The sequence below is a fragment of the Centruroides sculpturatus genome, unplaced genomic scaffold, assembly GCF_000671375.1.
Source record: "Centruroides sculpturatus isolate CEXI.00-Female unplaced genomic scaffold, Cexi_2.0 scaffold162, whole genome shotgun sequence".
Lineage (NCBI taxonomy): Eukaryota > Metazoa > Arthropoda > Arachnida > Scorpiones > Buthidae > Centruroides > Centruroides sculpturatus.
Window position 1 is genome coordinate 93,248 of NW_019384555.1, and position 16,791 is coordinate 110,038.

The 16,791-nt window shown below is 28.3% G+C and overlaps 1 protein-coding gene across 1 annotated transcript in view; it reads right to left on the reverse strand.

Annotated features, from left to right (window-relative positions):
• Window positions 1-1,429: 1,429 nt before the first annotated feature.
• Window positions 1,430-16,791, reverse strand: part of LOC111623798 (ras GTPase-activating protein nGAP-like) — a 42,891-nt gene continuing 27,529 nt past the window's right edge. The window contains exons 13-23 of the mRNA XM_023366498.1: window positions 15,978-16,093; window positions 15,755-15,903; window positions 15,607-15,682; window positions 15,351-15,441; window positions 15,151-15,270; window positions 14,433-14,701; window positions 9,269-9,831; window positions 8,859-9,156; window positions 8,703-8,784; window positions 8,310-8,512; window positions 1,430-1,907 (exon numbers count right to left, since the gene is read on the reverse strand). Coding sequence (XP_023222266.1) covers window positions 1,649-1,907; window positions 8,310-8,512; window positions 8,703-8,784; window positions 8,859-9,156; window positions 9,269-9,831; window positions 14,433-14,701; window positions 15,151-15,270; window positions 15,351-15,441; window positions 15,607-15,682; window positions 15,755-15,903; window positions 15,978-16,093 — 2,226 coding nt within the window. The 3' untranslated portion in view covers window positions 1,430-1,648. The remainder of the gene's footprint in view (window positions 1,908-8,309; window positions 8,513-8,702; window positions 8,785-8,858; window positions 9,157-9,268; window positions 9,832-14,432; window positions 14,702-15,150; window positions 15,271-15,350; window positions 15,442-15,606; window positions 15,683-15,754; window positions 15,904-15,977; window positions 16,094-16,791) is intronic.

Below are 16,791 nucleotides of genomic sequence, written 5' to 3' on the forward strand. Positions count from 1 at the left end.
CATGTAAATGTAAATTTTACCTCCCTGTCTATTCCAGTAATAAAAAGTATGGTTTTCCCATTAGTAAAAGCTTTTAATTTTAACCTTAAAATAATCTTGACTTTTGACCTAGACCTAGACCTAGACCTTAAGATCAAGGGCATATCTGAATGTAAAATTTCCTGCTCTTTCCATTTCCAGGGTCAAAAATATGTTTTCATTGAAAAAACAGACTTGACCTCCAAACGACTTTGAAGGTCAGGGTCATGTCTGAGGTCACCAATTGATTGCCCCCTCGACACCCTACAACTTTTCTTTATACCTTTTTCCTAAATAATGAGATCCAATTAAGATATTTCATTGTCTCAAGATAAAAAAAAAATATACCCTGTATATCCTGTGTGCAGAAAAAGACCTTGTGTGGTTATACAAGGCATTTTTCCTATCAGATAAACCTATATTTCTAACAGAAAAACTATTTATCATAATACAATAATCTGTAAATTAAGAACAGTGTTTTATATTTATGATTAAGTCTTGACAAAAATACTCACTAATTTCAAAAATTCATATTTAAAATTTAAACTAGAAGTTCTCTTTACTTTATATAAATATTGAATTAAATTTAAATTTTTAAATGAAATTCAGTATTTACAAAGTTGGAATAGGATCAGTGGCATGAATATTTGAAGATAGTTCAGAATTTTTTCAAAATGTCACCTAGAAACTAATTTTAACAAAAACTATTCTCAAATTACAGGATTAAAGTTCTGGATATATCAAAGTAGAGCAATCTACTTGGCAGCTGAAAAAATTTCAGTGATGTATCTTTATTCCTGAAAAATGGCTTATTCATATTTATTAAAATGGTGTCAATAATTTGGATATTTGAAAGTGATTCCAATACTTTTGACTGATACGATGTAGTCAAATTCCTGGTCTTTTTCTTACATTTAAGTAACATTTTTAGTGTGCTTTTTATCTTCTGAATGAATAATTAAGTTTCTAAAACTAACACATGTAAATAAATTTATTTACACTTTAAATATACACCTACAATAAAACATGACGCACATCTTACAGTAATCAATAAATACTGTTTGCTTATTTACAATTAAGACAGCATGTTACAAAGATTCAATAATCTACAATCTATGTGTGAAATGATATCATTGGCACTGCTATTTAATTACAAATTAATTAGTTGGTCATTTGTAAAATTATAGAAAAAAATGTGCCAAATAAAAGTTGAGCATATTTGCATCAAAGTCAATAATTTGTACAAAGTGTTAAATAGTAGAAAAGACTTGAGCATCTTTATTTTTGCTCCCTCGAGGGTGTCGTCTCTTACTTTAGAGCGTAAATCTGGATACTTTGCAGTTATATTAGAGCTTTTGATAAGCAATACTCTAGCACCAAAGGATAATCTGTTACTCCTAATTTGTACTCGATAGTCGATAATTTACATAAGAAAATTAACCCGTTTATAATACTTTACGAACCAGCGAATATACAAAACAGACTTTTGCATAGAAAACGAGATAAGATCGGAGAGCTTCCTCTAATTCTCTCCAAACCTTTGGTGCAGAAATAAAATTGTAATCTGAATAATTGATATGGCAGTGTTTGAGGTTGCATAAAAGGACTCTTTTTGCATTTTTTCTTTTCTTTAACATGAACTGCTCTTAAATGGTAAATCGTTTTCAAAGAGAGACATTTTGACTAAAGGAGGTGATCCCAAGATACCGTTTTGTGAATGAAGTTGATATCGTTCTTTTAACTGGTTTAAAACAGACATGAGATGGGTATTTGCAGCATCCAAAGTTTGAATCTTTCTTTCTTGTGCATCAATCACTTTTTGTTTGGCTGCAATCATGTCTTGTAGTTCTTGCTGTTCGCGACGCAATTCGTCTTCTACTGTGATTAATCTGTTAATAATAAAAAAAGATTTAAATTTTATTTTGAAATATTTTTAGATAATTAAGAACCATTTCACTATTAATATGCCATATATCTTGTAATGGTGGCAAGCCAGCATTTATTATGCCCTACAAAAAAGAGGAAATTGAGTAAAGAACAAGTAAAAAAAAAATACAGAAATGGAAAAAGATAATTAATGACCCCTTTCGTTACTTTAAGATGGCAATTCATAATCAAAAGCAAAATTGAAACTCAGTTATGGAAAATCTCCAGAGATCAGTGATATTGTCATCAAGAATAATAATATCACTATTGCTCTTAATAGTAATATTTATGCTTGAATTCTTTTCTTTAGATATACTGTAGCATCGAGCGTTTATTTCATTCATATTAAAATTAATAGATTCGTATTCCATTCTAAAATTTAAAAATGGATTAGTTTGTTTTAATAAAATGCTTACACTTAAAATACATAATATTATCTGCTATTAAATCAAATTAAGAGATATATAAAGTATCTGCTAAAGTTACTAACAATGTTGTTCGTTGATTTCTTTAACATGCTTTTTGATGAATCCAGCTTGCTTCAATGTTTCATTTACAAACTCTTAACTTACTGAAAGATCTAAAAATTTATTATTTTGTAGATAATAATAGGAAGCATTCAATATCACTACAAGTACTAATCTTCCATTTGGCAAGATGTAATTGTTAAAAATTTTTAACAATTACATCTTGAAGAGTCTTCACTGTAACCTAATGTGTATTGGAGACATACCATATATCTTCCAATAAATGCCTGTTTATTAGTTAATGCTAGAACTTTCATTGATAGTGAATTAGATGTAACTTACCAGATGTTGATTGATTTGATATTTTCTATATACTTAAATTTTGTTTTTAGATTTTGTGATTTTAAATACAGTAGATACCCCTATAACGTGGGTTCATATAATGCAGATTTGTATATCGCGGCGAAAAAATTGTGACGGTATTCATATAAAGACACTAACAGAGACTCGTAAAATGTGGTAAAACATCATCGCCGACTCGTGTTGTGACAGGATTGGTCGAGCAGCTGAACTACTTACATGCTACGGACAGTTTAGGTGGGTAAGTTGAGTTTACTATTGTCTGTACAGTATATAGGCCTAAATTAGATGCTGTAAGTCTAATACAGTACTGTAATTTTATATATTTCTTGTGAAAAACATTTCTTATTCAACGGTCATAAAAATTATTTCTATTAACAATGTCTCCAAAGTTAAGTTATTTTTCTGTGAAAAATTCATTGATCAGAAAACGCGGTTGCCGTTTGTTGCGCTGCTCCACAACGAAAACAAGCTTAAGCAGTGGCGTGGTCAAACGATGCACACTCGGTAAGTAATCCTACAAATTTTTTGTTTATAGCATAGTTTATATGGATTATTCCCAAAAAATTATACGTGTTTTGGAAATGTTGAGTGAAATTAGTCTAGAATTGATTGAAAGGTTTTCTTCCATAAAATTAAACAGCCGTAGTCTGTAAACTGCATGCATTCCGGGCTGTAATTGGCTCATATATTTGAGGATTCCTACAATGCGAAATTCTTATAAAGTGGAACGTATCTACTGCATTATAGGGGGGTTGATTGTATATAATTACTGTATATAAATCTGTTGGTATTGGGAAAAATGTAGTAGCAGTACAAAGATACATCCTGTGTAATTAAAAGACACATCTTTTGCTTTCAAATCAGGAAATTATGGTAAATATGTCATTGAAATCAATTTGGAAGTTTTTATCTGATTGTTTTGATAAATAATTGATGTCACTTATCTAATAAAGAGGGGAATTTACGATGTGGAAACATTAAACAGCAGAGTTGACAGTCCAAGATGACAAGAAATTAATAATCAAATGATAGAGTATAGACCAATAAGCTTTGGCTATGTCTAATTACTAAGCTGTCAAACAATTTGAATTTAGAATAGTCTGGAAGAAATCTCCCTAGTCTAATGTGTTAATTTTAAAAATTAGGAACTAAAAAGATGGTAGCTTAACTGTCTATTTCTAATTCAAATTGCTTAATAAATTAACCATATTGTAGCCCAGTAACATATTAAGAATTTGGCTGTATCATTTGATTAATAATGTTTACACACAAAACCAAACCTGGTAATCATCATCAGCTTATTCTACTATTTCAAGTTATGTAGCCTCCCTTACATAATTGACCTCCATTTGTGTCCATGTTTGCCACTCTCCACCATGTTGTGCCTGCTTGTCTCCTTAAGTATGGATTCCCCGTGGATATTACATTGTGGTTGTCAGTCCTCCTTGCCAGATATCCTGCCCATTGCCATTTGAGAGATTTAATTCTGTGGATTACATCTTACCTGTGTTCTTTGCCTAATCCACTCTATTCTTGTGTGATCTCTCTTGGTTATTCCTAGCATGTATCGCTCCATTGACCTTTGGGCAAACTGTTGTTTCTTTCTTTAGTGTCCAAGTTTCACATCCATAACCCATGACTGGTAGTATGCATTGATTGAATGCTCTTTTCTTAAGGTCGATTGGCATTTTAGACCTGAAGATTTCAGAATTTTGTCTGAATGTAGACCATGCTAGTTTGATCCTCCTGTTAATTTCTGGAAGTAGTGAGCCAGATTTGGATATTACTTGTCCCAGCACAGTAATACCTTGGTTTTAGTTGATTTTGATTATCGTCGGTTTCAGTTTGTCGATTTTTTTTGCGAAAAATTTGCTTTGGATTTCATTGGTGTGCCCATGTGACCTCACTGAAAATTTGTAAAAACAAAGGGAGACTCACGCTTTTTCCTACTCGTTTAGCATTGTTTCTTGTAGTTTGAGCATAACTCTGCATGTCAGCCAAACAACTGCTCTATAACAGCTGGATGGCCAAGTGGTCAAGGTGGTTTGAAAGCAGTTGTAAGTTGCTATGTAGATAGAACATTGTAGTTTTGTGTGAGTAGTTACGGTTTAGACTCCACAGATTCTTAGCACCCTCTGCCCTTCTGACTGGATCCTGAGGTCTACTCCTCCCAGGGTCATTTGGGCCTATGGAGAATGAGGGCCATGTTTTTTCTTGTATCATGTCGTGCATGGGGTTGGTGAGGCAATGCCTCACCAACCCCATGCACGACATGATACAAGAAACCACGCTGCCTCAGTGCGGGTTGGCAAGGGGCAAGTGATGACATCCATTGGTTTTGCCATTTACCAATGAACCTTTGGCTAACTGCAGGGTTTACACCCTGGGCAGTGGGGTCGCCACATTCCTATGCTGTTGTATGTAATAAATAATTACATATGATGACAAAAGCAATTTGTACAGTATCCTAAGTATAAGATATAATTGGCAACATTGTATTTTCTATATTTGTTTTTAATATTTCAAGCAGTTCAAGTGTTATGTTATGTAATGCAATGCATGTATGTGATCCCAACATTTTAATTATAATCTTAGTTTGTCATTTTTCTACTAATGAGCTAATGCAGTTCTGACGTACATAGCTTGTTTCCATTAATGAAGGCTTTTGCAATATAGTGTAATAATTTTCATCCCACAAAGCTTGTTAGTTACTATATTTGAGATATAAAAATTGTCTGGTGTAACTTATGGCATTTTTGTTTGTATGGTGAATGAATTCTTGTAGAAAATTATTCCATGACTTAATTTTTCTGTTTAATGTATCAAATCACTTGCGCAGAAATAAGTAAACTAAAAGCAACTATTAATGAATGCATAGTATGGAATGTAATAATAATATACTTATTTACTCTATAGTCAAAGAAAAATATCAATGAACAGATGATTTTTCCAATTTTAAATGCTATAATATGTTAAAATTTAATGTATCTACAAAAACAGCAGCTGCGTTATTTTCCAGTGTGATGATAAGTAAATACAATGAATAAAATTTTTTTCATGTCTGTTGACTTCCTATATGCCATGTATTCAGAATTGTTCATCAAATTCACTATTTTATGCTATTACTTTAATATTATCCTTTCCTTCTCCTGTATGATTTAAATTTGCATTTACATAATTCTAGAATTATGGAAATCAAGCAAAGGTTTTGAATGACATCTGTTTATTCGTACATTTAAAATATAATTGTATTGACAAGAATTTGCAATAAAATTAGATTTAAATGTTACATTGCATTATTTCTAGGAGTATATTTTTTATGGAAGAAATATTCTGAAGAGCATTTATTCCATTACATGAAGCTGAATTTTATAACTCAAAATTTCAGTTGTTCAATGATAACTATAAAATAGGTAATAACTTCTCTTTGATTGATGATTTCATATAGTGGAAAAAATATTGCAGTCAGAGCTTTTGAAGTTATTAAATTCAGGGCATATTTGAGGAAATAAAAATGCTAATGCCTTTAGACAGGATTCTACTACAAATATGTTACGTGTCATATTAAATGGAAGTGTGATCTAGAAGAAATCAAATTATTACTTCATATTTTATGTATAAGTGATTCTTCTTTCATACAAGAAATAAATTCTAAAATCATGCTAATAAAAGAAAACATTTGCATACATTTTCATTCTTATAGTTTAAGTGAATTTAATAATAAGCAGATTCTTTAATAGGATAAATTCAGATTAATATTAAAAAAAAATTCCCTAATGAACAATCATGAATGTTCTTATCAAATAATTTAAGTTGAACTGAACATACATCATAAGTAAGGATGCAATAAATATTCATTTACTAATTTGAGATGGAGAGCATATTATTTAATTAAATAAATTAAAAATATGATTGTCACAATAAATAATTGCTCGTTCTTATTCTAAAATCAGATGTTGCTATGCAACTGGTACCTAGAACTGACTGCAAACTTTGGTCTTTTACTACAGAGAGACAAGATAAATGTTTCAGTTGATTTAATAATAATTTTATAAGATAATTTTTGTAATGGAATTAGAAAATGGCCTACAATAAAATAACAAAAATATTTTAATTTGGTTTTTAACTTTTGTTAAAACTCTTGAATGCTTCATTACATCTCTAAGTGTTTACATTTATAGCAAAAGTAAGCTTATTAAATGTACTGTACATGAATAATTTTCTAATATGCAATTAGTATGTCTGAATATCAAATTTTCAATTATTCCCATACAAAAGCTTGCTATGAACAAGAAAGAAACATAAATTAAAAAAATAATAATAAACAATTTTTTTTAGTATTTAAATTTGAGTGCTAGTAAGCATATTTATAACAACCATCATTCCAATGACTCATCTTTAAAAAATAATAATTAAGTTGTTATGATGATGGTTGCTTAGTTAACTAGGTTAATCATGTGAGTCAGTGATTAGAAAATTTAAACTACAAGTGTGTTGTCATCTGTAAGAAACTTTGATAATGAAGTATCTGAAAATGAAACATTGTCTACAACAGAATTTTAAATATGCAATTATCATTTAAGTATGATATAATACAAAAATCGCAGAAACTGACTCAGATGTATCATAAGTTTTGAGAATATATCTGCTATGATTAATTTCTTTAAACTAAAATATAAATATTCTGAACAAATACTTTTTAAGTAAAATCATCTTAAAATTTTGATTACTTACTGTCAGACAGCCAAATAATTTGGCTTCAGTATCAGTCAAATATTTGATATTTGACCAAATCATTATTCATTGCATCCTCAGAATGAACAATGCTAAGAAAATAAGAAATTTAACATTTTATAAAGACAATTTGAAGCAGCTATAAAGAAAGGAATAAATATATTTTATAGAACAACAGGAAATTGTAAAATTTTAACTAAAAGAAATATTTAAATTGTTTAGCTGTGTTAATTATTTAATTCATTACATTCTATAAATTAAATAAATAAATTATTAAAATATTTCATCATAAACATAAATTGTTAAGCTTAAATTTAGCCAAAAGATAAACTATTTTTAACAGATGTGATCAAATTTCTCTAAAAGTAGGCATTTATGTCATCGTCTTGTGCTAAGATTATTAATTAGGAAATTCAGGAAGATTTTGCTTACTGAACTAATATATCAGTTATGCTGCCTGACTTGTCCAATCTTTGTAACTGTTAACCTTGTAATAATTATATGATCCAAATTAATATACATCTCTGGAAACAAAGATTGGCTGGTGATTAATTAACTGCTAAAACATCTATTCTTCCAGAATTTTCTAAATTATTTAGTTTTGAATATAACTAAGTATTAATTATTAATCTTAGCAAAAGATGATGGCATAACTGCCTACCTTTAGGTCAGATTTCATCATTTAATTAATTAAAAATTATCTTGAATGTAGTCTGTATCTAATCTGGAAATAAGATTTACTGTTAAATTGGGTTTAGGTTATACTTAAATATTAAAAATAGGTTGTAGAGACCTATTTACCTTGTAATAATATTTTTCATTTGATGATCTTTTTCTTCTTGCTGACGACGTAAACGTTCTTCTCCTGCTTCTAGTCTGGCCTTCCAGTCGGCAACGACTTGTTCTGTTGCAGTTTCTTGTTCCGTGAGTTTCTGTTCTGCACCTTGAAGTTTATCTTGTAAGTCTTCCATTAGATGCCTTAGTTCTTCAACTTGTTGTTCATACTGTTTAAAATACGATTTTGATGACAACACAATATTCACAGACAAACACAAATGGCCAATCTTCTTTATGCAATACATATATCCGTCACCATAAATATAAACATGCATTGAAAAACATGCAAGAGTACACAAAACATCAAACTGGCGTGCTATTTGATAAGATAACATGCAGTGCATTTGACTCACCCACCTCTTCTAATGTTTTATTTAATGTTTTGCAATTGTGTGTTTGGATTTTTGTATGAGGTTCACTGTCCCATTCTTCATCAACACTAAATTAAAATAAAAAATTAAATTAAATATAAAACTAATATGATAAATTTCACTCAGTTTTTTTTGCACTTACTTTTGTTGTTCACTTAACAAAGAATCTGAAGAAACACCTTTTAAAAAGTCATTATCTTGGAGTGGATATATATTACTTGAATGTCCATTTGTTTGATATTGGACATTGTTGTTATAATTTAACATCGGCGATCTGCTTGCTACAGATGGCTGGGAACTTGAGAAATGCGGATTTGTTCGTGGTGCCGTAGACTTGAATGTACTACGGCGTTCTCTAGGTGGGGTGAAACCATCACTAGACGACGAACTTGTGTAGCAATGTCTATCATATGGAAGTTCAGGAGTAGATTCTGCTATTCCTTTATAATTAAAGTAAAAGTATTATTGAAATAATGTATTAAAAGTTTAATTCAGTATTATTTTAAGAAATTCATGTGCTTGTTTATCTGCAATGTAACTGAAAAACACTACCTAGACAAAGTTTTCCCATTACAGACATGTCTTCATTACTTCCTACAGAACTGCAAGGAGATGGTTTTGCTTCATTGTCTAGTTTGTTAGGACTTGCAGAATGTGGAAAATGGTAAAGAGGATTATTGAAAGCAAGTGGTCCTGGCAATGGTGTAGCTGGTGAACTTTTTGTATAAAATGATTCTAAATTTCTAGATAGCTTTGATAAACAGGATATTCCTTCAGCTGAACTATTTCCATTAGGTGACTCTGCTGTATGTAACATTGACAGATTTGAAAAATTAAATGCAGAATCTTGAGATAGTTCTGCAAGACTTCTGGGACTACTTGGAGGTGTTTCCAACCTTTCTGACACAAAACTATTGCCCAAGATATCACCGTAGAAACATGACTGAGCCAATCGCATGCAGCCATCTTTTCTTAACGACGGGTCTATACCATGACGCAGTGGAATGTTATCTCTGCCTTCTTTATTCTGATTCAATGCACTGTACAAGACATAATCATCTGCAGTAGATAAATCCTGAGCTGGGAGTTTTCCACTCCCTAATATAAATGTGTTTCTGTAATTAAAGAAAACAGAAAATATCTCTGTAAAAAATTATGAACAATAAACTCTTATATGAAAGAAATTATAACCACTATTCAAATATACAAGTTAAATATATATAATGATAAATACTTAAATGTTAAACATTTTTTACCTCTAATCTTCAAGACATTTAAACTAGTTTTTCTGTTTAGGTGTTTTTTACTAATATATTGGTAAATAGGCAATTGATTTTTTGCATATCTACACTTGAAATTTAGGAAAATAATTCAAGAAAATTTAAACTCAATTATGTATAATTTCAAAAATTTAATACCACTTAAAAAGGAACATTAAACTATTAAAATTATTTTTGTGACTTAAAAGGCAATATGTTCAGTTATTGTTACAAATGATTCAGAAAATTTTTTGAATAAAATTACATTAACTGAAATATCTTTTTAACTAAAAAATCATTTAATAAAAAGTTTGTCAAACTGAATCAATCCTGTATCAAATGTGTGGCACCACAAGATTAAGGCAATATGATTAATGGGAATTTTGTTCGTTGTGAACAGATCTGAACTACAATGGATATATAAATATACACATCAAAACGAAACCCAACATTAAGCAAATACACACCCACAACTGCCATAAATGATTGGGCTAAATTTGGATATAATGATTATAAATTAGAAATGAATTTGGCACTAGAGTGAGGTGTTAGGTACCATCTCGTACTAAATTAATAATTAATTAATTAAATAATATAATTTAGATTAAACTGGAAGAAAAGAATCAGCCCGAAGCAGGACTCAAACCTGCAACTCCCATTTACTGTGCGGACGCGTTGCCAATTATGCTACCTGGACCTCCAGTCTGATCTCCTCTTCCAGTATATGTAAGTTTCACACATAGCCATCGATGGTTATTACAGTGCCGACTGGGGACACAATTAATTTATTTAGATTAATAATAATTTTAATATGAGATGGCACCTAACACCTCAGTGCCAAATTCATTTCTAATTTATAATCATTATATCCAAATTTAGCCAAATCATATGACAGTTGTGGGTGTATATTTAACTACGATGGAATTGACTAGAATGGATGGTATAGATTATTTCTCCATCTATTGTGTACCTTTTATACCTACTGTTTATGATAAATTGTAGGAGTATGAATCAGATTTGAATCCAGATTCCTGATGGCTATAAGTTGACATCCCATTTGTCTAAATTTTTACAAGAAAATGTTCTATATCATGAAATTCAAAAAGTATTTAAAAATAACTGTTTCTGATAAAATGATTCATAATATCAACATAAACTTCATTTGCATTATAAATATATATTTAATATAAGAACTACTTAATGAATAAATACTTATATATACATATAGAAACCAATAAACAGTGTCTAATTTAGAATAACTATTCTGTTTTCAGTGTAAATCAAATATTAAGCAACAATCTTCTAAAAAATGGAAAAAATATATTATTGATTTGTAAAGTGAAATAACTTACTGTTGTAAAGAAGTGGAATGTATTGTTTCTCCATTTTCTTGACTAGAAGTACTTGCTTGTTTTGTACCACTATTATTAATAAGATGCTCTTCTGGTAATGACTGCTGGTGGAATAATGAAAATGGCTCATAGTCTATAGGGGTAACAGGACTATCAAATAATAATCCTTGTGCAGGTGAACTCATCTGTCTCATTACACCTGGTTGGGTTAATGCTGCTGACACACCATCTAAAATGTGCTGCAGGTGATCAACTTGGTCCGTATATAACTGTAATTAAGAATGATTAATTTCATTACTACAAAATATACGATATAATAAGACAGTACATGTATTCTAATATTAAAATGGAAAATTTTATAATAAAAATATATTCCTTAAAAATTGTTATTCAATTATTTTAAACAGACATTCTTTGATTTGTTATAAAATTTTTAACATGATTAACAATATAATTTGATTGTAGTAAAAAAAAAATTCAATGAATTTTGTTAAATAAACTCACATTAAATTTTTATGTTTAAATATAAATGACTTTCACAGCCATTAATTATGAAGTCAAATATACAATCTCGATGTGTAAATTATTAATTATGATAAATTAACAGTAAAATCAATGTTAATGTTCTCTTAAATTTCAGAAATCCATTAAGCTACATGGCAACTATTTACATCCATCATCTTAATTACATTTATAAATGAATTGTCTTGCGTCTTACCTTTTGGTTGATACGAAGGACGCAGTCATTCAACAAACTGTGCAATATAGATAATTCTTTTCCAAGATCAATGTAACCATCAAACTCTAACTGGTTTTCATGTTCTTTGGTAACTTGACTCTTAAATTTTGATTAAAAACATTTATTAATATTAATCTTTACTGTTAAAAATAATTAAGATTTCCAAATAAGAAACTTACAGAAATTTGCCTTATAAATGCTTTCATTGTGCCCCATTCTTTTTCCACAAAATCATTCATAAATTCCATAAAACTTTCTTTTCCTCCAAATCTAATTATATATTATTAACACATCAATATTTAATTAATACTTTGTCATTTTGATAAAATTTCTACTAATTTAAGAAATTTTTATAACATCTTACAAAAGAATATACAGACATCAATATATTTATTTAATGATTTCATATATAATTACAATCATAAATTTACTTACTTTGTAAAATTTGCTAATGTTTGAATGGTTTTAGCAACAAGAGTAAGATTACGCGCAGCACGACCCTGAGGATATTCTATAAAATATATGGATTGTATAAGAAAATAATATTTAAAATTGTGCTTATAGTTTTAATTTAAGAATATACCTTGTGTGAGATTAAATAAACTTGGTGATAATATTGCAGGACAAAGAAACCTTAAGAATATGGATGCACCTATTAAATTATCACTAAGTTCTTCTTTACCTATAGCAGCCAGAGACTGCCTACATTTATAAAATACATCTTGCAGTTCACTGTAAAAATTTATAATTACAATTCACTTATTTACATATTTAATTTTCTGTGATAATTTTGAAATATAACTTACGCAGGAAAGTAACTAGCAGAATTAATCACTTTAGCCCAAGTCATTTCAACGAAAGAAATTAAAGTTGATTGCTGGCGTTGAAGAACAGCATTGTTACATACTTTCATTGGATCAACCTATTAAAATAAAGTGAAATTTTCTTCTATATACTGAATAAAGTACAGTACAAGCATCTAATACTGTATATAAATATTTATTCTCTAATTCAAAAATAAAAGTTCTACTTTTTTTTTTAAATATTTGTAGCAAGAGATACAGTGATTAAAATAACAAATGACTTTTGTTTTTCAGATAAAATAGATTAGAAATTTTCCATATATTCAGGTTTTTATAGTTATTCAGACCTAAATTATGCATAAAATCATCTTAAGTAGATCAGCAAAATCTAATTTGGAATCAGTTTTGTTTATTTACTTAAAACTTTTTATTAAATTTATGTGATCTGTAATTGAAAACATCTTATGTAAATTGATAACTGTTTATAGAATACTTTAGAAGTATCCTTTACATCGTGATATATAAAAATGAAAACTAATTAATTTTTAATGTAGATTAAAAAAATCAAATATGTTGGATGCTTGATTTTTTGAGAAAAAGATTTATTTTTCTAATGATGTAATTAATTAAATTTAAGTGGATAATAAAATAAATTTTTTATATTACAATCTATTTACAATACTGTGCATATATATATTACTATAAAATAAAATTAATAATTAATTAATTAATTAAATAATATTAAAAGAAAACGATTCCATTTTCACGTGATACTAACTAATTAATAATTAATTAATTAAATAATATAATTTAGATTAAACTGGAAGAAAAGAATCAGCCCGAAGCAGGACTCAAACCTGCAACTCCCATTTACTGTGCGGACGCGTTGCCAATTATGCTACCTGGACCTCCAGTCTGATCTCCTCTTCCAGTATATGTAAGTTTCACACATAGCCATCGATGGTTATTACAGTGCCGACTGGGGACACAATTAATTTATTTAGATTAATAATAATTTTAATATGAGATGGCACCTAACACCTCAGTGCCAAATTCATTTCTAATTTATAATCATTATATCCAAATTTAGCCAAATCATATGACAGTTGTGGGTGTATATTTAACTACGATGGAATTGACTAGAATGGATGGTATAGATTATTTCTCCATCTATTGTGTACCTTTTATACCTACTGTTTATGATAAATTGTAGGAGTATGAATCAGATTTGAATCCAGATTCCTGATGGCTATAAGTTGACATCCCATTTGTCTAAATTTTTACAAGAAAATGTTCTATATCATGAAATTCAAAAAGTATTTAAAAATAACTGTTTCTGATAAAATGATTCATAATATCAACATAAACTTCATTTGCATTATAAATATATATTTAATATAAGAACTACTTAATGAATAAATACTTATATATACATATAGAAACCAATAAACAGTGTCTAATTTAGAATAACTATTCTGTTTTCAGTGTAAATCAAATATTAAGCAACAATCTTCTAAAAAATGGAAAAAATATATTATTGATTTGTAAAGTGAAATAACTTACTGTTGTAAAGAAGTGGAATGTATTGTTTCTCCATTTTCTTGACTAGAAGTACTTGCTTGTTTTGTACCACTATTATTAATAAGATGCTCTTCTGGTAATGACTGCTGGTGGAATAATGAAAATGGCTCATAGTCTATAGGGGTAACAGGACTATCAAATAATAATCCTTGTGCAGGTGAACTCATCTGTCTCATTACACCTGGTTGGGTTAATGCTGCTGACACACCATCTAAAATGTGCTGCAGGTGATCAACTTGGTCCGTATATAACTGTAATTAAGAATGATTAATTTCATTACTACAAAATATACGATATAATAAGACAGTACATGTATTCTAATATTAAAATGGAAAATTTTATAATAAAAATATATTCCTTAAAAATTGTTATTCAATTATTTTAAACAGACATTCTTTGATTTGTTATAAAATTTTTAACATGATTAACAATATAATTTGATTGTAGTAAAAAAAAAATTCAATGAATTTTGTTAAATAAACTCACATTAAATTTTTATGTTTAAATATAAATGACTTTCACAGCCATTAATTATGAAGTCAAATATACAATCTCGATGTGTAAATTATTAATTATGATAAATTAACAGTAAAATCAATGTTAATGTTCTCTTAAATTTCAGAAATCCATTAAGCTACATGGCAACTATTTACATCCATCATCTTAATTACATTTATAAATGAATTGTCTTGCGTCTTACCTTTTGGTTGATACGAAGGACGCAGTCATTCAACAAACTGTGCAATATAGATAATTCTTTTCCAAGATCAATGTAACCATCAAACTCTAACTGGTTTTCATGTTCTTTGGTAACTTGACTCTTAAATTTTGATTAAAAACATTTATTAATATTAATCTTTACTGTTAAAAATAATTAAGATTTCCAAATAAGAAACTTACAGAAATTTGCCTTATAAATGCTTTCATTGTGCCCCATTCTTTTTCCACAAAATCATTCATAAATTCCATAAAACTTTCTTTTCCTCCAAATCTAATTATATATTATTAACACATCAATATTTAATTAATACTTTGTCATTTTGATAAAATTTCTACTAATTTAAGAAATTTTTATAACATCTTACAAAAGAATATACAGACATCAATATATTTATTTAATGATTTCATATATAATTACAATCATAAATTTACTTACTTTGTAAAATTTGCTAATGTTTGAATGGTTTTAGCAACAAGAGTAAGATTACGCGCAGCACGACCCTGAGGATATTCTATAAAATATATGGATTGTATAAGAAAATAATATTTAAAATTGTGCTTATAGTTTTAATTTAAGAATATACCTTGTGTGAGATTAAATAAACTTGGTGATAATATTGCAGGACAAAGAAACCTTAAGAATATGGATGCACCTATTAAATTATCACTAAGTTCTTCTTTACCTATAGCAGCCAGAGACTGCCTACATTTATAAAATACATCTTGCAGTTCACTGTAAAAATTTATAATTACAATTCACTTATTTACATATTTAATTTTCTGTGATAATTTTGAAATATAACTTACGCAGGAAAGTAACTAGCAGAATTAATCACTTTAGCCCAAGTCATTTCAACGAAAGAAATTAAAGTTGATTGCTGGCGTTGAAGAACAGCATTGTTACATACTTTCATTGGATCAACCTATTAAAATAAAGTGAAATTTTCTTCTATATACTGAATAAAGTACAGTACAAGCATCTAATACTGTATATAAATATTTATTCTCTAATTCAAAAATAAAAGTTCTACTTTTTTTTTTAAATATTTGTAGCAAGAGATACAGTGATTAAAATAACAAATGACTTTTGTTTTTCAGATAAAATAGATTAGAAATTTTCCATATATTCAGGTTTTTATAGTTATTCAGACCTAAATTATGCATAAAATCATCTTAAGTAGATCAGCAAAATCTAATTTGGAATCAGTTTTGTTTATTTACTTAAAACTTTTTATTAAATTTATGTGATCTGTAATTGAAAACATCTTATGTAAATTGATAACTGTTTATAGAATACTTTAGAAGTATCCTTTACATCGTGATATATAAAAATGAAAACTAATTAATTTTTAATGTAGATTAAAAAAATCAAATATGTTGGATGCTTGATTTTTTGAGAAAAAGATTTATTTTTCTAATGATGTAATTAATTAAATTTAAGTGGATAATAAAATAAATTTTTTATATTACAATCTATTTACAATACTGTGCATATATATATTACTATAAAATAAAATTAATTTTTCATAAGATGTTCTAAGAATCATTATAGCTTGAGATGATAATCTTACTAAAATAAAAAGTTGTCTTTAATGATTATTTTATGGTTTCAATTAATAAT